Source organism: Lycium barbarum, chromosome 1 (genome assembly GCF_019175385.1).
Source record: "Lycium barbarum isolate Lr01 chromosome 1, ASM1917538v2, whole genome shotgun sequence".
NCBI lineage: Eukaryota > Viridiplantae > Streptophyta > Magnoliopsida > Solanales > Solanaceae > Lycium > Lycium barbarum.
In genome coordinates, this window is record NC_083337.1 from 138867432 (window position 1) to 138895207 (window position 27776).

The window sequence follows — 27776 nt, forward strand, 5'->3', positions numbered from 1 at the left end:
CCACAGGTAGACAGGGAGGCGAGCTCGATCCGGATTCTTAGGAGCTGTCAGCTGATTGAAAGCACTCTATTGTCCGGAGGTGCTTATGATTATCCTTTTGGTACATATGTATATTTTGGGCATGATGGAGTCTTGTTCCGTCTACATGTATAGCATGTCAGTAGAGGCTCGTAGATGCATAGTGTGGGTTAGATGGTCTCACAAATTTATTACAGCATGCATGTATACGTTGTATATATATTATTATTTTGATGGCCTAATGAGGCATTTATATATATATATATATATATATATAGACTAATTGTGTTTTCTACCCAAAAATGATTTTCATACAATCATGAATGATAAAGAAGCGTAAATGACTATGACAAGTGAGGAAATAAGGGGTGCTCGGTGGTCAGCCTCAGGTACCCGTCGCGGCCCCTAGCTGCGTCGTGACAGGACGCCATCTTTCAACTAATGAAGTAATCAAACTACGATCAGTAGTAGGTCGATGAGATCTATAAACACTGTACAATCCAGATAGTCTAATCACTTCCAAGACTCGTGTATCAATTGGATGTTCCTTTACGAAGTCCCAAAAATTTCCATCACATCTCCTTGTATTCAAAATCACATTATCCTTCGCATCCCATATATCCCGTGACCTATGGATGAGTTGTTCATTCAATACGGACGAGTCGAGTGGACCCGGATCCATCTGATATGCATTATTTTTCGCCATAAAAAAAATACCTACACAAGTGAATATTTTCTATGAAACTTCTATGCTTGTTTTGCCTAAAAAATGTGAACATCACATCTTCTTAAGAAAGTGAAAAAACAGGGGGAAAAAACTCTGTATCTTCCTAAACGAAAAACACAGAAACAAAAATACTACATTTTTTTTTAAGATAAAGGGGGAAATTCGTCATACCATTATCTTCTAATCCAGAAATTGAAAGTTTGAAACATAATCCAGAATTCTTCTACTATACTAGTGTGTGAAAAAACACATACCTTAATCACAGTATCCTGTTCCAAGTTCTGGATCGATTTTTGCAAGCAAAATCGCACAAAATACTGAGCTTTGAAAGTTTCACATTTAAAATTTGCGGCAAAAATTCAAATAAACGTCACAATCTTTATCATCGGAACAAAAGCAAGTTGCAGAGATAGTAAAATACTATATGGATCGAGTAAATTTTGTTGTTCTCCTAGTGATAGTGATGCAAGGGTTTTATTTTGAAGAGGGGTTTTAGGTTGGAAAGGGAAATTGATTCAATGAGCGTTTACTTCTCAGTTGTATATCTATTCACATATATTAGAAAACATCGAACGACGTTGTTATTTTAAATGAAGAGAGAACTAATAGTCGTGGTCTTGGGATACGTAATAGGCATAAATTGTTACTGTAACGCCGTCCAATTATTAGTTGTTTTTCCCGTCAGAATTTTTAAATAAAATAATACCTAATACGTTACTCAGGAATACGTTTATGCTAATTTTGTAAAAAATAAATAAAAAAAAAACGTATTATTTTGGTGAATTGGTTTAAATAATAGCTTATTTTGGTCAAAAATTCTTATATAAGCTATAAATATAGATCCATTCCCTGAAGTGAATGTGATAATATGTAGTAAAGCCTATAAATTTAAACATGCATTTGATTGTGAAAATATCATGATTCATCTCCAGAAGAGGTAGAATAATTGAGAAGAAATATTCTGAATATTCTACTAAACTCATAAATTTGCTCCTCGAGAAGCAAACTTTTAACTCTACTCCCGAAGTAGTAGAACATTGAGCTCTACTCACGAAATAGTAAGACTCTGAATTCTACTCCATAAGTAGTAAGACTGTGAATTTTACTCTTGAAATAGTAAGGCTTTTAATTCTACTTCCGAAACAGTACAACTCCGAAATCTACTCCCAAAGTAGTAGAATTCTGAAATTTACTCCTAAATTAGTAAATATTTTTAAATTCACCCCTGAAGCAGTAAGACGTTGAAATTTACTCCCGAAGTAGTAAACCTTTAAACTTTACTCCCGAAGTAGTAAACCTTTAAATTTTACTCTTGAAGTAGTAAAACTCTGAAATATTACTCCTGAAGCAGAAAGAATTAGTAAAATATCTGAGAAATATTCTGAAGCAATGTCTTCTTGTGTTTGAGAAAAATGATGAGCTATTGATGACCGTCAAGCACATTTAAATAATCAGGTTTCGTTCCCCGAAGTGAATGAACAAATACCACAACTTGTCTCCTGGAGAGATAAAATACAAGGAATGTACATGTTATTTTTTGTGGTATGAAATTAAGACATTGCAAAGTATCATTCTAAGGGAAAAGGAAGCAGAGTAGAATGCTTTCTCCTATAACCACATTAATACATTATGGTTGGTTGTTATTGATTTCCTTGAAGGAAATAAACATTAGTGTATCTCTTCCTGAGGGATGTGGTTACTATGTGATTGCCGTTTTGATACAAAATATCCAAATGTTAATGATGAATCTCCCTGAAGGAGATGTTTGAAATATTGAAGTTTAGAATTCAATGTTTATTTCGTGACACCAGTAGTGTCGCAATTTGCTTTCATGGTACCAGAAGTATTTAAGAAATATTTGGTAATAGAAATTAATGATCAAAGGCTCCAGAAGAGCTAATTATTTATTTACAAGTATCATGACACTAGCAGTATCCAAATAATATCTGATTATGATAAATAAATTGAAGTCTCTTAAAGATGTTATATATGATAATACCATTCATCATAGATCGTAATTGGTACGATCGGAACGCTGTAGTAGACCTGAAGTTTACTAACAATAAAAATGGTTATCATATTGAGACAACAAATGATCGGAATATTAAATATCTTCAAGTTACTACGGGTAAGAAATACACATCTAAAATGTTACCCGAGCATGATGAGATCACATACCACGATAAACCAGAAGTTTATTGATATACAATTTCATGCAATAGTAAACCAGAAGTTTATTAAAATAAATAGCACTCGTCATGGTAAACTTGAAGTTTACGGGTACAGATAATTTTATCAGTTGACAAGACCATTTTGATCGTCCTGATTTAAATCTGATGTGCTAATTGAGTATTAAAAACATATTGAAGAACTAGAAGATTCTTCAAGAATTTGTCTGTGTTGCTTGTTCTTATGATAAGTTGATTACCCCAGCTAATGTTGGGACTGAATCCCCGAAATTCTGAAAAATATAAAAGGTTAATGTGGGCCCATTCACCTGCAATGTGATGTCTTAAATAGATGCATCTATGAGACAGTCACATGTATGTTTATTGTCAACTGGCAGTTTGACATTTACAAAGTTGCTTGCTCAAAATAATTGAGTTGGAAGCACAATTTTTAGAATATGTAATCAAGACAATCATCTTGATAATGTTAGTTTATATCTAAGCTGGTTTGGCATTAGATGCCTCCATAGTACAGCTAAACCATTGCTTATGAGAACAGAGCTTCAGATGTTGGTCTGAGATATGATATATTGCATACAACAGCACTTGTATGCTTCAGATCAATAAATTTTGATAAATTCTCCCCTCATATTTGGTTCAGGGTCAGGAACTAGATATTTCCATCTTATAGCGTTTAATGTGCGGTATATGATTAATGGACATACTATGATGCACACAGATAGATTTTCCTAAATAAAATGGGGACATATGTCACTAAAATAAGAGGGAGAGAATAAGCAGCTAAGAAATATGTCGTGAATTATCATCAGTATGATCCTCAGATAATTCAAGTGAAATGCTAGAAGCATTTGCTGACCCAACTATGTCATATTTCATCTGCAAAATGCTCTTAATGTCCCTGAAGGACAGAGTCTACAACATGCATGGACCATGGTAGACCAATCGGTCCCAAATATAATAATTCTTGAAAAAGGGAGGAGCAAATGATCATAATAAGGAGGCAATTTGCCCTTGAAGAGCTACGGCATAACACTTCATAAACCTTATGAGAGGTTCAGGTACCTGAAAATAATGAAGTGATGAGATCTTAGTAAGTTATGTCGAATTGCGAACCGATACAAGATGATATCTCATCGACGATATCTTTGATACGATATGGCGCGCAGTATTGTATAAGATTGTGATGATATGAGTTCTACGTCTCTTAAAGCATGCTGACGTAGAAATAATTACCAAGTGATATAATGCATCTTGGTAAGCGATTGGACCTGTAGTCCAGACATTAGAAGATGTCACAATTTATAATGATGGGAGTTGTCACAGCCTATATGGCTTACTTGACAAAATTTATACGAAAATTTCTGAAGGATCTAAAATGCTTGAAACATATACAAATTCTTGGGAAGCTGGATTATAATCCTTAAATGGATTAAATGAATCAAGGTTGATGTACTGAAATCGCCTTAATGTATATTCATTGACGAATGGTGCAAATATACTATGTTTATACTTGTCTCTTTATGATAGTTAGAATCTTTCATATGAATATTACTGGAGCTCTAGAAGAGTTTACAAAAGCAGTACATTATTTGCTGAAAGAAGTTAAAATAAGAAAATTGAATTGGTCCTGAAGTATCATATCTTTATGCAATTGATGCACTTATATATCTTGCTATAACTATGAGCATGATATAATTTACTCCTATATGGAGATATCGAAATAAGATCAATTGCATACTGCTAATGAAAGTATGGCATGAATGTGTTTATCCTAACAAATATTGTCAAGTGTTTTGGATATACAGGGCATTCATCTGATCGACATAAGAGTTCGATCCAAATATGTTATCTCTTTCCATGAAGGATTACTATCAAACCATGTTATTCTATATGACAGTCAAACCGTAGAATGATAACATCAGATAGATTATGAAGCAGGTCAAGAATGAACTTGACGTGATTTTAACAATATTATATGGTGATGATGCAACTCTATCTAAGGAATGAAGATGCAGATTATCAGTCAAGTCGTTTGACAGATCTGATCACAAACACAGTACCAACCTCAAGATATGATAAGTTGGTATATACAAGATCGGAGTACATCATCTTCAAGAATTATGTGATGCTTTAATCAGGGGGAGCAAATACGCGTTGTACTCGTTTTCCCTTGACTAAGGTTTTGTCCCATTTGGGTTTTCCTAGCAAGGTTTTTAATGAGGCAGCTCTCAAAGCATATTACTAGATATGTGTACTCTTTTTCCTTCATTAGGTTTTTTTCCCACAGGATTTTTCCTAATAATGTTTTAACGAGGCACATCATCTATTAATGGACATCCAAGGGGAAGTGTTGTAAATATTAGTAATGGATATCCATTTAATATACTTGAAAACCATGAACACTTGGTCACCAAGGAAACTTGGCAACCAAGAATACATGGTTTCCAAGCTATTATCATGTGTTTAGCCACCATTTTCCTCCTATAAATAGGAGGTCCATTTGTAAAATTGAAAGACAATAAAATATCTCTCTCTCAACTTTTTTGGCTATATCTCTTATATCTCATAACAGTGTACTTATTATTATTTCATATAATTTAAATTTAGTAAAATTCTTAAGTTCCAACGAGGAATATGAAACATCAAATAAACTTGGAACATGAGGAAGCAAAATATTAAGTCAGATTTTTTTTGCATTCCGAGGTAATTTTTTTTTTATTCTAAAATTTAGTTTTTAAACTTTTTACAGCATAAAAAAATCGAAAAAATATATATTAAGTCAAATTTTGTTTATCACTATCAAATATACTATTTTAGGTATATAACGGTAGGGGTGTCAAAAAAATATGAAAAACCGACCGAACCTAACTATACCGAACCGATTTATAGTATTTTTTCAATAAAATGTGAATTTTTATTTAAGTTTATAACCGTCCCGAACAATTAGGGTGGTCTTTTTAATTTATATAAAAAACCGAAAAATTCCCGAACCGAATCGAATAACCTTACATGTATGAAATATATTTTATATATTACAAATATGTTAAATTGAATATGTAAAATATATTTTATAAGTTCTGTTTCAAGTATAAAAAAGAATTTTGGCCACTAAATTTTGGGTCTTTAGTTGATTGGATTTAGTTTCAAAAGAATACCTCATATGCATAGTCATACGGTCATAGATTTAGATGACTTAAGTAGGCATTTTTGGTTATCGTTAGCACTAATAGAAGTTTACCTCCATGGTCTCCTCTACTATGTTGCTTGATGTATATGTATCAAATTCAAGTTGTGGTTTGTGTGGCCTATAAGCTAATGTTTGTTTTGGTTCAATTGTCTTTGGCAAGTTGTTCTTCTCCCTGATCAATCAGTGAGGATTCACGTCGCGATGATGCCATCGTTGTTGTCTTGCTACTTGATATAACACATTTCAGTTTAATTATTTTGTGTAGTTTTTTTAATAGCTTTTACATTAAATATTTCATGAGAAACAAATAGAAGCTTTATTTGATGGTGTACTATAAATAAGTTTGTGGAGGTCTGTGCCGTTACATTTTCATGATGGTGTATTCTTAGGTGACACTTTAAAACTAAAATAACCGAAAATTAACCGAACCGTACCGATATCGAAGAAAAACCGAGATGATGGACGGTCTCGAAAAGTCTAATTTTGGTTATACAAAATAAAATAACCGAAGAATTGGGATGGTATAATTTTTTTAAAATAACCGACCGAACCATCTCATTGACACCCCTGTTAATGGTCTATCCTCTGTTCTTTTACTGTATTAAGTTTTTTTTTTTTTCTAAAAATAATTGTGGCATTTTATGGTACATATATATATGTTGCTCCATCTTTTTCCTTTTTTCTTTTACAGGTAACACCCTACATATTTTTGTATTTTCCAAACCTCGCCCCTTGTCTTTATACCTCATCCTTATATTTGATTCCTTCAGGGTTCTAACCTTAACAACATACCCAGCTATCAAGATCTATCCAATTTATTCTCCGTTTTGGTATGCCTTAATTTAAGTATCTCTCTTTGTTCGTTTGTTTGTTTGTTTGCCCTAATCCCCATATTCTTTATTTTTAGCTGTTGTTATTTTCTGATTGCCCCAGTGCTTTCTATTTTTAACCTTTTTTGGTCCTGCAGTGAAAATTTGTGCGCCCCCCCCCCCCCCCCTTTTTTTTTTTTTCTTTATTTGTTTTATCTGTTGGCTGGGTTTTGACTTGAGGTGTTGTATGCTATTGAGTTTTTACTGCTTTTGTTGGATTTGTGTGAATGACATATTCTCTTACAAAAACAACTGTTGATAATAAAGTTGGTGTCTTTTTGCTGACTACGTTATTTTTTGTTGTGAAATGCTACTTAATTTGTGTTGTTTGTATTGCTATTTCTGTTTGAAAGTTTTCTGTACATAAAATACCTACTTTTGCGGAATGACCATGGGTTTACGTTTCTTAAAGCATGCTGACGTAGAAATAATTACCAAGTGATATGATGCATCTTGGTAAGCGATTGGACCTGTAGTCCAGACATTAGAAGATGTCACAATTTATAATGATGGAAGTTGTCACAGCCTATATGGCTTACTTGACAAAATTTATACGAAAATTTCTGAAGGATCCAAAATGCTTGAAGCATATACAAATTCTTGGGAAGTTGGTTTATAATCCTTAAATGGATTAAATGAATCAAGGTTGATGTACTGAAATCGCCTTAATGTATATTCATTGACGAATGGTACAAATATACTATGTTTATACTTGTCTCTTTGATAGTCAGAATCTTTCATATGAATATTATTGGAGCTCTTGAAGAGTTTACAAAAGCAGTACATTATTTGCTGAAAGAAGTTAAAATAAGAAAATTGAATTGGTCCTGAAGTATCATATCTTTATGCAATTGATGCACTTATATATCTTGCTATAACTATGAGCATGATATAATTTACTCCTATATGGAGATATCGAAATAAGATCAATTGCATACTGCTAATGAAAGTATGGCATGAATGTGTTTATCCTAACAAATATTGTCAAGTGTTTTGGATATACAGGGCATTCATCTGATCAACATAAGAGTTCGATTCAAATATGTTATCTCTTTCCATGAAGTATTACTGTCAAATCATGTTATTATACATGACAGTCAAACTGTAGAATGATAACATCAGATAGATTATGAAGCAAGTCAAGAACGTACTTGACGTGATTTTAACAATATTATATGGTGATGATGCAACTATATCTAAGGAATGACGATGCAGATTATCAGCCAGGTCATTTGACAGATCTGATCACAAACACAGTACCAAACTCAAGATATGATAAGTTGGTATAAACAAGATCGGAGTACATCATCTTCAAGAATTATGTGATGCTTTAATCAGGGGGAGCAAATACGCGTTGTATTTTTTTTCCCTTGACCAGGGTTTTGTCCCATTTGGGTCTTCCTGGCAAGGTTTTTAATGAGGTAGCTCTCAAATCGTATTACTAGATATGTGTATTCTTTTTCCTTCATTAGGACTTTTTCCCACAGGATTTTTCCTAATAAGGTTTGAACAAGGCACATCATCTATTAATGCACATCCAATGGGAAGTGTTGTAAATATTAGGAATGGATATCCATTTAATATACTTGAAAATTATGAATACTTTGGTCACCAAGGAAACTTAGCAACCAAGAATACATGGTCTCCAAGCTATTATCATGTGTTTGGCCACCATTTTTCTCTAAATAGGAGGTCCACTTGTAAAATTGAAAGACAATAAAATATTTCTCTCTCCCAACTTTTTTAACTATATCTCTTGTGTCGTGTACTTTTAATATTATTTCATAACAGTGTACTTATTATTATCTATATATATATATATATATATATATATATATAAAAGGAGAGTAGTCTAGTTTAATATTAACCCAAGTGGTGTAATATGAATAAGCCACTTGGCAACAAATTCTATTTGCATTAATTATTAAAGAAGTTATTACTTGTGGTTCAAAATATTGCCTAATTTAATAATCTACTACTACTACTAATTATAATAATAATTAATAATAATAATAATAATAATGAACTCACATAATATACTCATACGATATTATCAACACATAGTAGTAGTGGTTGTTAATAATAATAATGAAAATAATAATGAACTCACCTAATATACTTGTCACGACCCGACTAGGGGGCTGCGACGAGCACCCGGTGCTATCCCACCCGGGCACCCCTTGACATACTTTCACACAACATCTAGGTGAGCCACATAGTAAAACATACATTTCTATCCATCAATCATACTAGACCCTTTGGACAACAACCTCTTTATATCATCATAGGCATCTATGCCACATCAATACATGGGCCGACGAGGCCAACAAAATGGTATACAAAATATAGGCCGACAAGGCCAAACACATCTAACCACATACACATGTCTACGAGCCTCTAAGAAGAGTATAACATATCACATAAGCGGGACAGGACCCCGCTATGCCCATAATTATGTACACAAAATAATAAGTACCCAAAAGCTATGGCTCCGAAGGAAATGGAGCTTTGCTATGTAGTCTCTGAGAATGTAGCTATGGATCGAGCCTGTCTCCCTGTGCACCAGCGGGCATGACGCAGCGTGCACAAGCAAAAGGACGTTAGTACGAAGAATGTACTGAGTATGTAAAGCATGATCAACAACAATATAGAAGCATAATATACAACATATGAGACAACATAGGATGGGAGATAATAATATCGCCGTCATGGCACTTACTTGCTTTTCCACAAGGACAGCCCAATTCTGTTGCGTATCCGTGTACATACACCCATATCCGTACTTATTTACCTTCACATTCATTTTCGTATTCGTATTCATGTTCCCATTCATATTCATATTCCTATCGTCTACATCTCATATATATTGCTTATACATAGCCTTTGCACAACATTTACATATCCTTAGCATATTCGTACTCATATTGATGTCATATATATATATATATATATATATATATATAGGTTTTATATAGTTTTTGTATAGCGTACCCGACCATAAAGGATCGGTGTTTCATACATACTTGGCCAACCAAGGCTCAAGGTCATACATACCTGGCCCTACCAAGGCTTCAGGGTTATCCGTACTTTCTGCAGAAGTGTGCGCTCGTTACGTAATCATATACATACTCTGTACATATTCATATACATACATTCTACCCGGCATCATAAGCTCGGGGTCTTATTATAGCCCTTCATAGGCACACATACATACAATAGCCTGTAGGCATCTTTAACATCATATTATTCTCATCATCATTACTATCATTATCACTATCTTCGTTGTTATCATTACATCTATCTTATAGGCCTACTCATCATATGAGGAACTTGGTACAACCGTAACGTATCAAGCATCGTGAGCTTACTAGCTCGGAAGATCAAATCATTTGAAGAAATCATAGCCTTATAGAAGGTTTAGACGTTTGGCCAAAGAACCATGCCTTATGAAAGAAGGGTTAGCCTTACATACCTTTCCGATCAACTATTCTATACTTGCACGTCTCCCTCCGAAGCTCACGTTTCTACCTTCATTAAAGTCATACTATCGTTAGAATCGACAACTAGCACACATGGCTAAAGCTAGAGAAAATCGGACAGCATCTCCTTTATTTATACAACATTCCTCCATATCGTAATTCAACTCCCAAATGTCAACAATACATTCACAATACCATAACAATGGCCATTAATCATCTACATTAACCACATTATCTAGATTTCTCAATTCGCTCCCAATTCACCCATATTCATGGTCATATCACCCGACTTTGCCCATTCATATACAATGCCCATTTTCATGATCTTAACATCATTTATAACACATTCATATCACAACACAACAAGAATCATGGTTCAATTCAAACTATCACTCAAAATGTCACTATTCATCATTCATGACCCATTTTTCTATACTCATCTAATGTCCAAGCATTTTAACTCTCAAATACCTTAAACAGCATATAAATACCATAAATCTTACCTTAGATGTTGTAGGAACGAGCTTTGGTCGAAATACTCCACTTGAGCAAAAACTCTAGTTTTCCTTCAATAAGATTTTCTTGACTTGAATGATCTTAATGGGTTTCCTTACACTTGATTCACTTGATTTGTGTTGTTGATGACTAATAATCCTTGAAATCTTGTGGAATAAATGTAGAGAGATGTTTTAGAGAGAAGGGATGAAATGTGGAAATGAAATAATAAACTTGGATCCCTTATTTAATGACTTAAAATCTAGTCTGGAGTGAACAACACAGTGGTCGTAAACTTGGTTTACGGTCCGTATTCCAGTTTACGGACCGTCCTTCGTGGTCGTATTTAATCATAACAGAACTAGAAACTCAGGCTGAGACGTGGTGATTTACGGACACAGTTTACGGGCCGTAAACCACTTTACGGTCCGTATTTCAGGTCGTATTTAACCATTTGATCATTTGGCAGAAAGTTAAAGTTTTGGAAGCCAAAATACGACATGGCAGTTTACGGGACGTATACCACTTTACGGTTCGTATTTCATTTTACGTGCAACTGGCCAAAATGCAGATCTGCAACTTTCCACATTTTCAGAACCTATAATTATTCATTATGGAGCATAACCTACCTCTTATTGCAATTGCCTTCGGAATCTTACTTAGGGTCGTCAAATGTTATTTCTTACTCATGAAAATATCGGATACTCGTACTCCTCGCGGGTCCATTCACTTGGGCAACAATGGAGGATTTTTTTCCGAGGTGTATGTAACAATACTCATACGATATTATCAACACATAGTAGTAGAGTTGTTGATATTATAATAATAATAATAATAATAATAATAATAATAATAATAATAATAATAATAATAATAATAATAATAATAATAATAATAATCTATATTATATATATAAAAAGAGAGTAGTCTAGCTTAATATTAACCCAAGTGACGTTATATGAACAAGCCACTTGACAACAAATTCTAGTTGCATTAACTATCAAAAAAGTAATTAATTGTAGTTCAAAATATTACCTAACTTAATAATCTACTACTAATATCTATATATCTATATAAAAGGAGAGTAGTCTAGCTTAATATTAAGACAAGTGGCGTAATATGAATAAGCCACTTGGCAACAAATTCTATTTGCATTAATTATTAAAGAAGTTATTAATTGTAGTTCAAAATATTACCTAATTTAATAATCTACTACTACTATCTATATATATATATATAAAAGGAGAGTAGTCTAGCTTAATATTAAGCCAAGTAGAGTAATATGAACAAGTCACTTGGCAATATTTGCATTAATTATTAAAGAAGTTATTAATTGTAGTTCAAAATATTACCTAATTTAATAATCTACTACTACTATCTATATATATATATATATATATATATATATATATATATATATATATATATAAAAGGAGAGGTACAAGCAATGTGGTTAAACCAAGTGGCAAGTTAAAAACAAGCCACTTGGTAATTTTAAAACAAAGTTAATGAGAATTGTAATAACATTTTTGAATTTAGAATGAAAAAATAAAAATAAATTGAAATTGAATAAAAAGATAAATCTGAAAATTTCAACAATAAAGCTTATCTAAGCTTAAATACATCAAGCTTATCTAAGCCTAAATATATGGAACTTAGCTAAACTTATCGTAACAAATCCATTCATCAAAACTAAAATGCAGTATTATATTAAATGGATTATTCGATATCAAATTGATTCTTTAAAAGAAGTGAGTTGAAAAAAACAAGAATGAGTTGGATATTAAATTACATCAAATTACCTCAATTACTCTCTAACAAATAATTTAGTATTCCTGCCAATTTCCGATAATACAAATTAAATCCAATAAATATGTAAAATTTTGAATTGGATAAGAAATTCGAATTTGGATACATAAAAAATTTAGTCCTCAGATTTCGTAGCATTTTTATTCAATTTTTTTTTAATCTTTTATGTGGTTACTTATCATCTTAAAGAAGCATATTTTAACATGATGAAGAAAAACAAAAATAAGAGTAGCAGGGATGGGGGCATTAGGCGTGGAAACAAATTGATGGGGGTTGGGGTGTGGATAACAATTGTGTTGCCTATGACATACATATTTATTTGTCTTTTAAAGTAAAAAAAAAAATGTGATAGCTTTGATAATTTAAAATTTAAACACAAGACTACAAATATATATTCTTATTTGAAATTGAAATGATCTGTTAAAATTTGAGTTTATCTCCTATTTGGAGATAAGGCAAATCGAGTTTAGAAAAGGAGACCAAAGCAAACATTTCGGAATTTTAGTATAAATAGATAAGTACAATGTTTATGCTATATAATAATATTTACTGAAAGATAACGTGTTTGAAATTAAGTGTTCAGAATTTTAGTATAAATAGATAAGTGCAATGTTTATGCTATATAATAATATTTATTGAAAGATAACGTGTTTGAAATTAAATGTAATTTTTTGAATAGAAATATAATCTTTTTGAAATTTGAATCTATTATCCTTATTCATATCTCCTTTTTGTTTTCCTATTTAATCCCTTAACGTGGGAGCCAACATTCAAAGCTCAGCAGTTTTTTCATTTGCAATAATATGAAAATTATAATTCTTATTCTCATATTGTTTTCATTAGTTTATTGAAATTATTTGGTTTGCTCCAGATCATTCTTCTTTCTTTTGTGATATTTTCTAGATTCTTTAGGAGGTCACGGTTCAAGCCGTGGAAACAACCTCTTGCAAAAATGCAAAGTAAGGTTGCGTAGAATATAAACTTGTGGTCCGGCCCTTTCCCGAACTCCACGCATAGCGGGAGCTTAGGGCACCGGACTGCGCTTTTTTACTTTCTAGATTCTTTAAAGGGGTAGTTTTTATTTTTGTTTTAACGCATTACAATCCTCATTATTCACGTTTCTAATCACACTACTTATGTAAATTGATTATTGTTGTTTTTGTTGGTGCATTTCAACTTTTCTACAGCATCTTTATTGGATTTATGTGCAGTAAAAAGTCTCAAGATAAATTTCTATCGCCAATGAAGATTAATTGAGTTTGTTTCTCAATGTCTCAAATTTATTACTTTAAAAGACTAATTTTGACTGACAACTGACAGGGCTCAAGATATTAGAGTGGAGTTGTTACCACGAGAAGTCATGGATGGATAAGGTAGCATGATGAAACTAATAGGCGGTTCGTGTTTAGAAAAAGTCATGCACAAAGTTTCGTGTATAAAGAAGCACATATTACTTGAACATCTGATTTTTTTCTTAATATATATATATATGTGTGTGTGTGTGTGTGTGTATATATATATCACTTCGGAAGAAAAAAATTCTAACTCTTATTCTCAGAGTTTAAGCTATGTGCATTCATCTTTAATTTCTTTGAACAAGATTTTGCGATCAATAGTAAGCACAAAGATTCTATTAAACAGACTATTAGTAGCATTTACTTAAAAAAGTATTTTTATCAACTAATATAGCTGCATGAACGTCTTCAACAAGATGGTCTAAAGAGAATTTGTAATATTAATATTCGATTAATCAAAAGATGAAAGTTCATTTTTTGTTTGACAGTTTGATTGGTTAGTAAGTCTTAAAACTAAGAAATAATTTCACAACATATTAAAAGAAGCACGTAATAAAATAATAGTATGACCATAATAAATTCAAAGTGTCAGGTATTTGAACAAAAAGATCAAGTTAAAAAACACACACACACAATTAAAAAATATGAAATTGTTGTTAGCTAACAAATATGAAATGCATGCTGAATTTCAAAATGACATATATCTAACAAGATTAACTTAGTCATGAAATGTATGTTTGACTTTTCAAATAAAACATTGAAAATATATGCTAGATTTTTTTTATTTTTTTTTGGCAAGCTAATCCAGCTAAAAACTAAAAATATCAAATAATGAAAATAATTCTGGAGATCTTAATACATAAAATCTATACAGAAGAAGGATAATAGTCACAGGACATGAAGTCGAGTGTCACATCAAGAGAAAACCATGTATGTACCAGTATTGAAACAAGTTAATAAGCATTACAGTAATAATATTTGATTGAGATAAAGGAATTTGAATTCGACTTGAAAGTTAATATTGTTTGAATTGCATAAAAAATTTATTTAAATTAAAAGATAAAATATTTGAAATTTAATTGAATTAATGGCTAGCTTAACATAATAAATAAAAAGAATTACACAGTTGCGGTTAATGTTTGAATTAGAATTTAAACTGAATATAGTTAATTTAAATTTTTGTGCATTTTGATGATTTTTGCATTCTTAAAACATTTAATAATGAAAATAAATATTATAAGGGTGTGTACACTTTGAATTAACTTTAAAGATAAGATAATTTAACTAAAAATACTATAAGACTTAATTGATAAACAGTAGGACGATATATTAAATTATTAGAGCTTTGGTTACCATTAATGTAATATTTTCTAACTATATCATTTTTTGAAATTCATTACGGAATTTTTATAATCTATATAACTATTTTTAATAATTATTTTTTTATGTTACATACATCAAAATTACTTATACGAATAATTTCTAATAAAAATGTTATTATGCTCAATTATTAAAATTATACATGTTCAAAAGTTATTTTTCATATTTTTACTTCATTTATTCTATAAGTACAGTTAAGTCCATAATATATGGTTAGTACTTTCAGACGCTGTATTTAATTTTAGAGAATAGATCTAATTAATCAGTGAAGAATTTAGAATTTTAAGAAAATGGATATGAGAGACGGACCGCAGACGTGAGATATCGTTGGATTCACGATTCCAATATATAATTGCCAAGAGATATGGGAGGATAAATAATCTTTTTCCTCATTAATTAAGTTGCTTAGAAATTACTTATAGTTGTTCTTTTATCATATGCAACCGAAAATAGTTCTTACTAATGGTTAAAATATGAAATGGGTCGGGGGGGGGGGGGGGTGCTGTCAACAAGAGAAAAAATATATATATCATAAAATTAAAAAACTAAAACAAGAAAAGGTCAATAATAAAGGGTAAAAAGGTACTTAAAAGTTCAATTGAGATGGGCGTGGGGGGTAGAAAAAGTTATATCATAATATTAAAAAACTAAAACAAGAAAAAGGTCAATAATAGAGGGTAAAAGGGTACTTCAAAGTTCAATTGAGATGGTGGGAGCAGGTGGGAGTGGTGGTGGGGAGGGAGGGGGGAATGTCGTTGTTTAAAGTCGGGGGGAGGTGTTTAACTTTTAAAGCAAAATTAGAGGAAAAAATGATTGTCACTCATGAAAATCATGATATAATTTTGATCAAAGTTAAATAAAAATATTATTAAGGGAGTAAAAGAAACTCCATACCTATTTAAGGAACTAACAAGATATCCTAGCACTTATCATCCGTCTTTTCTAACTTCATAAAGGTTTTGTTATTAAATACATTGCATTAGAAGATAAGATGACAATTGAATTTTGTTAAAGTAATACTATATGATTCAATGTATTTAAACAAGTCAGATAAAATTTTTCATAAATATATTCTTCAAATTTTTCGCGCATCGCGCGGGTATGAATACTAGTATATATAAAAGGAGAGTAATCTAGCTTAATATTAAGCCAAGTGGAGTAATATGAACAAGCCACTTGGCAACAAATTCTATTTGCATTAATTATTAAAGAAGTTATTAATTGTAGTTCAAAATATTACCTAATTTAATAATCTACTACTACTACTACTAATAATAATAATAATAATAATAAACTCATGTAATATACTCATACGATATTATCAACACATGTAGTAGTAGTTGTTAATAATAATAATGAAAATAATAATGAACTCACCTAATATACTCATATTAAGAGAGATTTAAGGAGAACTTCATTAAGAAGGATTTGAGTGGAAGTTACAAAAATGATGAAGCGGGCACATAAATAAGATATGAAATAATAGAATATCAATCAATAATGATATATAATTATGGTATATTTATTTTTGTACAAATTATTAAGCAAAAAAGGGGTGATAAATTTTTTGGAGTCGTTCTATTTATGCCATCAACCAACTCTCCAAACATCCTCCTTGCTTTTGCTTTTCATTGCTTAAATTTTTCAGTGTTTATAATCTGTATTACACGTGTAGTTTCTTGATTTTATGTTGTTTTGCATAATTATGATATAAAGGTGATTGACTTTCTTGATCTTTTTCTTTTTTATCCTTTCAACACCAGATTTTGGTAGAGTAGGAGATCAAGAATGTTGATGAGAAGTTTTCTCAAGGACATCACTAATTCAAAATAAGAGTTAACGGAGGTTGAGCGCTGAATTCACAACGTATGTTTGGAACAAGAAAATTATTTGTCGCGAATGATTTGAATTATTCATAGTGTTGATAGTTTGTAAGTTTGGTGAATGCTTGATTTGGATACAAAAGTTTATACTTCCTCTATCCCAATTTATGTATACTTTTCGCTTCCCAACATTCAAACTGCATGAATTTTGATCATCATCTTAAGATATATTTTTTTACCAAATTGATATGGTAAAAGTTATAACTTATTTTTCATGTAGTTTTCAAATAAAATATTAATTTTCAAATATTGAGTTAATTTATTCCAATTTAGCTTCAAAGTTTAATCAAATTGACTCTCAAAAAGTGAAAAGTATCTCATAAATCACATTTTAATATGATTAATATTCTTTAATTTTGTCCGCGCATTGCGGGGTACGAATACTAGTTTCATATAATTTAAATTTAGTAAAATTTTTAAGTTCCAACGAGGAATATGAAACATCAAATAAACTTGGAACATGAGGAAGAAAAAGATTTAGTTAGAATTCTTTTGCACTTTGATATTTTTTTTTTTAGACTCTAAAATTAAGTTTTAAAACTTTTTACAGCATAAAAAAATCGAAAAAATATATATTGAGTCAAATTTTGTTTATCACAATCAAAGAAAATCTAAATATCAAATATACTATTTTAGGCATATAACGGTCTATCCTCTGTTATTTTATTGTATTAAGTAGCCGTTTGGCCATAAAAATTATTCACTTTTTTCCGATTTTTTTTTCACTTTTTTCCGGAATCAGCGTTTGGTCATGAAAATTCCGAATACAACTTGAAGTTGTATTCTGGAATACCAAAAATTCAAAAAACTTGTTTTTAAAAAAAATTTCACTTTTTTACAACTACATTTTACCAAAAACTACAATTTCAAAAACTATGGCCAAACACAACTCCAACTCCAACTCCAACTCCAAAATTCCAAAATAAAGTGATTTTTTTTTTGTATCTATGGACAAACAGGGCCTAAGTTTTTTTTTTCCTAAAAATAATTGTGGCATTTTATGGTACATTACTATTATATATAAGAGCAAATGTGGGGACTTTTGTAGTCCTCACAATAATTTCCCAATTTTTTTTAAAACTTTTTAATTAATTACTTTTAGGTCCTAATATTATTTATTTAAGTCAATTTTTTTGTTTTTTATTTTTAAGGTCTACTTTTCAAAAGCTATCAAACCTTGGGACTTTTGTAGTCCTCACAATAATTTCCAAATTTTTTTTAAAATTTTTAATTAATTACTTTTAGGTCCTAATCTTATTTATTTAAGTCAATTTTTTTGTTTTTTGTTTTTAAGGTCTACTTTTGAAAAGCTATCGAACCTCCTACCTCATTTTTCATGTTCTTTAGTTTTCTGGTTGGTGCTCGATATCCGCATTTGAGCCCAATTAATCCAGATAATTCGCACTGTATTGTGCCTATTCGGGGGGAGCGCTTCCTCCAAAGATTTTTTTCATATCCTTGTTCGAACCTCTAATCCCTAATTAAGAGAGGAGCAGCTCTATCCGCTGCACAAGTTAAATTATGTATTTGTCTTAAAAGTTCATTAACTATGCATAGATTATTTATTTAGAACTAAATAACTTTAGAAAATTAGGATACATAGGTTATAATGTCAAATTCTGGCTCCACATTTGATTTGAAGTAAATAATTTCATCAAAAATGGAAGTTAAAATGTCAAAGGAGTTGAATGAAAATTTTGTTTTCATATAATTACCCACTTGTGAGACTATAATGGGTATATGGTTATTGTTGTACACTTGTACTAACACAAATTATATTTTTTTAGTTAAAATATCTACTTTTATATCTTGAGTTTGGGCCCGGGCTTAGCACAAGCCTCACATAACTAGTATATATATATATATATATATATATATATATATATATATATATATATATATATATATGTTGGTCCATCTTTTTCCTTTTTTCTTTGACAGGTAACACCCTACATATTTTTGTGTGTTTCCAAACCTCGCCCCTTGTCTTTATACCTCATCCTATATTTGATTCCTCCAGGGTTCTAACCTTAACAACATACCCAGCTATCGAGATCTATCCAATTTATTCTCCGTTCTGGTATGCCTTAATTGAAATATCTCTCTTTTTTTGTTCGTTTGTTTGTTTGCCCTAATCCCCATATTCTTTATTTTTAGCTGTTGTTATTTTCTGATTGCCCCAGTGCCTTCTATTTTTAACCTTTTTTGGTCCTGCAGTGAAAATTTGTGTGCCCCCCCTTATTTTTTTTTCTTTATTTGTTTTATCTGTTGGCTGGGTTTTGACTTGAGGTGTTGTATGCTATTGAGTTTTTACTGCTCTAATTTTGTTGGATTTGTGTGATTGACATATTCTTTTAAAAAAACAACTGTTGATGATAAAGTTGGTGTCTTTTTTTTTTGTTGTTGTTGTGAAATGCTACTTAATTTGTGTTGTTTGTATTGCTATTTCTGTTTGGAAGTTTTGTGATTCAATCCTAATTCTTTTCTTTTTATTTCATTGGGGTATTCCTTTATGGCGTTTCTTTTTATCCATTCTTTTCTGTATTGGGTATGAGCAGAGGCGAATCTAGGATTTCTAGAACATGGGTGCACTATTAAAAGAAAGGAGAAAAAAAAGTGAATTGTAACTCAGCTTTGAACCAAGTGCACCATTAAGCCGTTTTGTAGCATTGGTGCCTGCAAGAAATATTAGATCAATTCTAAAAATTATGTACATAAAATACCTAGTTTTGCGGAAAGACCATGGGTTTATGTGCCCTATAAATAGCATCCTAAATTCGCCCCTGGGTTTGAGGGGTGGGGGTGGGGAGGAACTGCCTAGTATGGTGTTGTTATTATAACATTGAAGCATTCATAAACATGCTTGATCTTTTGATTGATGTACTTACACCGTTTAGCTAGATATGGTTTTTGAGTAATGAGATAGGAATATTTAGAACATGAAATCACATTTTCTACATTTATGTGCGAACTATTGTCTTAGTTTTGAAGGACCGTTACTTGCTGGGATTTAATCTGTGTTGCTTTTGTGAAGCTTGGGTTTGTGGTTCAGAATGTCATCTGTATCTAGCCAGCCTCAGTTCAGATACACGCAGCCTCCCTCTAAGGTTCTACATTTAAGAAACTTACCATGGGAATGCACAGAGGAGGAACTGATCGAATTGGGAAAGCCATTTGGTAAAGTTGTCAATACCAAATGTAATGTTGGAGCAAATAGAAATCAAGCATTTATAGAGTTTGTAAGTGGAACTTCCTTTATCTTCAAATCTCTGTTTCTTTCAGTGAAACTATACTTATTCTTGATGTTCTTGGTTTCTATCTATTAATTTTGTAGGCAGAATTGAATCAAGCTATTGCAATGATATCGTACTATGCGTCTTCCTCAGAACCAGCTCAGGTACGCGGGAAAACCGTCTATCTACAGTATTCCAACAGGCAAGAGATAGTGAACAACAAAACTACTGCTGATGTCGCTGGAAATGTATTGTTGGTAACTATTGAGGGAAATGATGCACGCCTTGTCAGTATAGATGTTTTACACTTGGTAAGTAATTATATTACTTCCCCACATATTCGTTTGGTGGAGGGCAAACCTTCTTCTAGAAAGGCTTCTGTGTAGTTTTAGTATTAGGTTATAGTATGTCTTGCTTTGTTGAGTGCTCTTTGACATGAATATGAATGGATCAGCAGGCCAATGTCAAGGATATATCTGCAATGGCAGCTTATTGCATCGGGAGAAAGAGCGCATGTGTGTTTGTTTCCTTTCTCCTTTGCTTAACACTGGCTCTTTCTCACCCCTTTCTCTTAATATAACTGTCTCGACTTTCCTTGGAGTGTCAGGTGTTTTTTTTTTTCTGTTTCTTTTTCCTTTTGAAAATTGGCATGTGCATCATAGATGCTGCTACATCTTGTTGTCTGAGGCAAAATTGTTGTTTGTGCATATGGCATTTGTTAGTGGATGCAGCATTTCAGTGTTCTGGTGTAGTGTCATTTTCTCATTTATTTTAGAATAACTCAATTTTTAGTGTGGAGCTGCAATACGTCTAAGAGAACCTCAATGCTCTGTCCTCAGTTATTTAGTTGCCTAAACCCTCTTTCTCCATTGCTTGTTTGTGTCGATCTTTTCTTAAATGTGTCTCGTCACTTGGTACTGCTGAAGACCCCACCAATGATGATCCTGAGTTGACTAGGTTACATTTATTCTCACTAAGTCAAGCCGTAGGCTTTGTTATGTTATAGATACTATATCTGGTGCCTGGGCTGATGGGAGGTTGTAGGTACCCCGTGTAATTAGTCGAAGTGCGTGCAAGCTGGCTGGACACCAAGGTTATATATAAAAAAAAAAGATACTAAATCACTTTGTTTCTAAATATGTTCATTTGATCATACAATCTTCTATGTTCTGGTAGCTTTAGGTTGCATCAACACAGTAGATGAGAGGAGCGATATGCTTTTCTACCCTTTTCAAACAAATATTTTTTTGTATTTTAGATTTTCTTTAGGTTAATTGATAGGCATCATGTATATTGAAGGGAGATTCTTCGCCTTGTATCTGTAAGGAAGAAGATAACATAGTTGATAATCATTATAGCGGAGGCAAAAAATGCTAGGTGATTTCTTCTCATCTACCTAAGTCTCAGTGGGCAGAGTTACATGTTACCTATGTTGGTGGGAGGTAGCAGGTACCCAGTGGAATAGTCAGGGTGCGCGCAAGTTGGTCCAAACACCACCATCATAAAACATATATAGTTGATAATCATTTGAAACTACGTGGTTTTCCTCTTTATCTTGTACTTCTTTATTAACGACGACGATGATTGAAATTGCATAATAACATCTCAGATGTTTCCAAATTTGTGTTTTGATTTTATTTTGAATTGTTTGTTTCTACTTATAATCGTTTTTTTTTTCCAGGTGTTCTCAGCTTTTGGATTTGTCCATAAGATTACTACATTCGAGAAAACTGCTGGCTTCCAGGTCAGTATGTTATTGAAGTTGGATTTGGTCAACTTTGATTGGTCTTGTTATGTCTCTAGACCATCGATTCAGCTGATAAATTCCACCACTCTCCATCGGAACCTTTTCAGGCACTAGTGCAATTTACTGATGCAGAAACTGCGACTTCTGCGAAGGATGCCCTTGATGGAAGAAGCATTCCCAGGTGATTGTGGATTTATATTTCAGATTGGGGTACATTGGGGCTCGACATCTTTGAAGAGCTTTTTAAGAATCTACCAAAGGGGTACACGCATGTTCCTTGACCATTCCATATCTCATTATATATTCGCATTTAATGCCCCTTAGGTTCATTGTAATTCTAGTGATGTGGTCTGTGTACTGCTAAAATATGCAGCTTAAATGTTGCTAAAGAATCTATTCATTACAACCGGTGAGCTTGCATCTTCAAGCTTAATAAATATTAGCTGATCCTGCTTAAAAGGTGCTGGCCAGATGAGATTTTTGCTTAGACTTGCTGTCAGCTAGCTGTTTCGATGTGCATATGCTCAAAGACTACTATGATGTTGTAAAGAAGAAAAATACCACAACGTCTTTACATCCATCATCAGCTGTTCAATATCAGTACAATTTAGTCCTCTTTTTTTGTGAGAGAGTAGCCATTGACCTATATTGTTATTCTCTCTGCATTAGGTATTTGATTCCGGAGCTGGGACCTTGTTCTCTCAAAATAACATATTCGGCACATACTGATTTGAGTGTGAAGTTTCAGAGTCATCGTAGCAGGTAGAACTGATATCTCTCTCCCTCACACAGAGAACTCCCCCCTCCTTCTCTTTTTCTGCTAAGCAGACATTCATGATGATGGCTTATTCTATTATCGGAAAATCGGCTGTACATATTGCATTTTTATATCCTTTACCACTCATACTCATACTCATTTTCTTTCCTATTCTTCTGGGTCTATTGATTACTTTTCTCCACGTTTTAATCATCATTTTACATATGGTTGTGATTTAGGGACTACACCAATCCTCTCCTTCCTGTTGCTCCCTCAGCTATTGATGCAAGTGGTCAGGTAATCAATTAGTCACAACGCCTAGAGTGTGGTCATTAGTTGATTTGAAGGATGTTTTAGTATTCTAATTTGTGTGCTCCAACTTCCTTGTTTGTGTATTCTGGATTTACCTTTTTGATACATCAAAACTTCATCAAGTAGCAAGGGATAACTATTAAGAATGTGACTTAACCATTTTCATCTATCAAATTTTCCCACCTATCTATCAAGATAAGCTCTATACACAAAAATAACAACAACAACAAACCTAGTGTGATCCCACAAGTGGGGTCTGGGAAGAGCGGGATGTACGCAGACCTTACCTCTATCTTTCTGAGGTAGAGAGGCTGTTTCCGGTAGACCCTCGGCTCAGAAAAAGTGCCTGGCACAATAATATCAGAAAAGAGAGACAAAAAATACAAGCGTTTCAAAAAGATAATGCCTTTTCATGTCGTATTTTGCAATTTTGGGGGGGCTACGTTAAGATAATGCATCTTCATGGAGATTATGATTTAACTGGTAGAGTATAACAGATGCCTATCTTTTGTATGATTGCTACACTTCTAATGTTTTTGTGCTTAGGGTACATTTTTAGTAGGTTGGCAGTTGCCTGATATGTGATGAAATGCTGCTTCTTTCCTTTGAGATTTCTTCCATTCACGTTTCAGATCAGTGTGGGTTTAGATGGGAAGAAGCTGGAGCCTGAAAGTAATGTTCTTCTAGCTTCCATTGAGAACATGCAATATGCTGTAACCTTGGATGTCCTACACATGGTACACCGCTTCAGTTACATGATAGTTTCTGGATACATCCTGTTGCGATCTTAATCCTGAGTTGTTATTTATTGCTTCAACTGTTTTTATATGTGGGGTTCAGGTTTTTTCAGCTTTTGGTCCTGTGCTAAAGATTGCAATGTTTGATAAGAATGGTGGGGTTCAGGCTTTGATACAATTTCCAGGTGAGATGAAAATTTCCATTCCTTAGAAGTGTGTTTCTCCACCAAGAAGTCATTAGTTGCTTGTTTTGATGGTTCAAAAGTATCCAGCACAGAGTGCAACTATGGTTCTCAGCTCTATTTTTGCATAGGGAATTCAGCGATGAAGTTTTGTCCTTTGTTTTTCTTAGTGTCTAGATATATTGATTGAAGTACCTAAGCAGTTATTGTACTTGTATCTGACCTAAATTGTGGATTGATACCCTCTCGAAAATTTGGCCACCTTGTGTACTGGTTTTGCATTACTTGAACTGATCCAGTTACTCAGTACTAGGAGTATTTGTACGTTGAACTAAGCAATAGATGTGATGTGTTTGCAGATGTGCAGACAGCAATTGTTGCAAAGGAAGCTTTAGAAGGACATTCCATATATGAAGGAGGATTTTGTAAGCTTCATATCTCCTACTCTCGCCACACTGATCTCAGTATAAAGGTAAAAAGGGTCATAGAGAGCTTTATTTGCTAAAGATAAATACTAGGAGTAACTTATAAGAGCCACTACACATTTTAGCGTCTGCCATCTCCACCTGATCTTTTTCCCCCATTTGGAATGAGTAGTCCACTAAATAGCGTGCTTTCCAATCTAATATCAGGTGAATAATGATCGCAGCAGAGATTATACAGTCCCAAATGTCCCTATGATGAACTCTCAACCCCAGGTCTTGGGGCAGCAACCACCTTCAGTAGGAGGTCCAGGTGTTCATCCATACAATGGACCTACGCAATATGCCCCAGCTCCTCAACAAGCTCTTGGTGCACCTCCTCAGCATTCAGCTGGCTGGAACTCACCTGTTGGTGCTGCACCTCAACAAATGCCAATGCAGATGCACAATCACCATTACTCTATGCCTCCAAGTGGGCCGCCGCCGCCTCCTCCTCATATGGGTCCTGGGATGATGCCAATGCATGGACAGAACGGACTACCACATTCCGGCGGAATGCCTCCTTACCATCAACAATAGCACTAGTGAGATTTCTAGCCCAGGATTCCATTTTGCTGCAGCAAGATCTAAGCCAAGATGTTGAATAGTTTGGTCCGGACTGCATATCTTAGTTCGTCGTTTTCTGTCTCCTTTATATCTTATTTCCTTTTTCTTTGGGTGTCATTGGAAGGTTTCTAAGCTACTAGTAGGCATGCACTGGTTATGAAGAGACTTCATTGACCTGTAGGGCCAATAATTTTTCATTGTCTTTCGATTGGGTGCCATATATCAATTATATTACGTGGTCATAGCGTTTGATCGTGGCGTGCTTTGAGATATTTATACTTCAGCTCGACTGATTGAAAGAACTCTTGTGTTTTCTTTCCGTTGAGTTGGGGTTACTGGGGTAAAAACATTTTTTCAGCCAAGTATATTATATTTTCACAACTGCTTAAGAGAAAGTTGCAAAAGAAAATTAGGGGAAATATTAAAGAGATCAATAAAAATCTTAGGAAGTCCAGGTATAAACTAATTTTTGTTGTAACCAGCTCGAAGGCTCCGTTGACATACGAAAATCATCAAAGTCATCATAACAATAGTGCTAAATTCTAATCTATTCATATCAGTATATTATTCGCACCTCCCATATAAACTTGTAAAGCATTGTACGGTGATTATATTTGCAGTTTGCATCTAATATTTTATGAACTTCAATGCATTGTTGAATTTCTCATAATGACTCCTTTAGCACGCTGTGGCCAACTGATTTAATTCCTTTTTGGAACTCCACTAGGTTCCTCCTTTACTCCCGTGTGTATCTTGGTGTCTTTTCTTAGAAACTTCATGAACTGACTCCTTCATGTGATAGCTATCACAAGCAAAGTTTAATCTCAGTTAATGGAATCCTTTTATCGCTTCAATTTTGTTAGAATTAAAATGATTCTCAGGGTTAAAATCCTTTTATCCGCTGATTGATTTCCGAGTTTGGTCACTAATAGAAATTCATATCATGATTATGCTAAGTTATGAATAGTATTATTACTTAAGTTCCTTTTTCCCTCTAGAATGATTTGAAATTTTGAAGCATCAAAGAGGATAACATCCGCTTCAAGAAACACACATCCCTCTCGAAGAAACTGCACGGGTTTTCCTGTCAAATGGGCTGGTCTCTAATTTTGCCCTTCAAAATCGAACTTATGCCTAGTGGAATATAAGTCCTTTAAGGCCGCGGGTATAACTTGTGGGACATTATGATGCAAAAAAATAAATGTATGCCCCACGAAAAAGTTTGGTTGTTACGAGGGACAAAAATTAAAGACCAGCACAAAAAAGGGGAAACATGCAACCAATAAATGTCACGAAACTTCATTTTGTGTTTAGCTATTAGGCAATTGTGTGATGTTGGCCTGTTGGGCACATGCAAGGATGGGTCATAATCTATGGTTTTAACCAGAGCTAAACAAAATGAAGATTAGCTGCTACTCACGCTAATTTTAATAACTAACTTTGCATGATTTGAATTGGTTTCTGCAGCAATCAAGAAGGCGCGAAAAGAAGTTAGGAGAGAAATAGGCAAATAGCCAAAAGTCCTGTCAGCAATCACCAAAACAAGCATTAATTATCTCGACATATATTATACTTAGAAATTCAACAACTGCCCCTAAAAAAGGGTCATCTTCAGGAAAGTTGTGTCCTTAAGCTATAATTTATATCAATTTTGCCTCAAAGTCACGGCCAGACAGTTGACAAACTAAATGGAGGATACTGCCTAAAACTAGATATTGTCAAATTCAGGAATCATGAGGTGTGTGAATAATACAATAGTTTGCCACGCCACCTTGAATATGCTACAAAAAGGATTAATACTTATCTCAACAGTTACCTTTACACCCACTTCACTTATGATAATACGTAAAATGACACCCACTTCACTTATGATAATACTTAATTTATCTCAACAGTTACCTTTACACCCACTTCACTTATGATAATACGTAAAATGACCCTAAGGGGCCGTTTGGACATGGTTTGAAATTATATTTGGACATGTAATTTGGATATCTTAAGTTATATTTTCTCTTATAGACATAAAAATCCGATAAGTTGTGAAAACTATCAAAACATTCCTAATTCTTTTACAATCTTACCAAATGAGCAAGTCATAGTTCATCACAAAATTAATACGCTACTAGAAGGCCTTTCTAAAAAATACAACATCAATTAATCAAAGTTTAGTTCAATAAAAACGAAAATTTAACATGAATAGTAATGTAATTACTCTTTAATATAATCCTCTCATATGGTAGACATAAATAAAGGTTGGTGGAAGTTAATGAGGTTGGTAAATGGTTGGTGGGAGTAGTTGTTAAAAATATTTACCAAGTTATGAGTCTTTTTTTATAAAATATAAACTTATGGGTCAAGTTTTATATTTAAATTTTTTGAAACCATAGTTTGAAACCCTAAATCATGCCTTTTTGGATGATTTGGGGTTTGAAACCATGAGATGAAATGC

At 33.0% G+C, this 27776-nt stretch overlaps 1 protein-coding gene across 4 annotated transcripts; it reads left to right on the forward strand.

The window, feature by feature from the left end:
• The first annotated feature begins 19255 nt into the window (after positions 1–19255).
• LOC132639575 (polypyrimidine tract-binding protein homolog 2) lies at positions 19256–25569 on the forward strand. 4 transcript variants are annotated; one of them, XM_060356017.1, is made up of 11 exons: positions 19256–19411; positions 20366–20570; positions 20666–20875; positions 22246–22308; positions 22419–22492; positions 22981–23073; positions 23308–23365; positions 24013–24117; positions 24221–24302; positions 24659–24771; positions 24932–25569. In XM_060356017.1, the coding sequence occupies exons 2-11, from the start codon at positions 20385–20387 to the stop codon at positions 25298–25300; spliced, it is 1353 nt and encodes a 450-aa protein (XP_060212000.1). In that variant the 5' UTR covers positions 19256–19411; positions 20366–20384; the 3' UTR covers positions 25301–25569. The 4 variants fall into 4 exon arrangements, with proteins under 4 accessions (XP_060212000.1, XP_060212012.1, XP_060212004.1 ...); XM_060356029.1 differs by having other exon boundaries at positions 24659–24724; positions 24932–25074; XM_060356021.1 differs by lacking the exons at positions 19256–19411; positions 20366–20570 and adding an exon at positions 21019–21079 and having other exon boundaries at positions 20719–20875.
• Positions 25570–27776: the final 2207 nt, after the last annotated feature.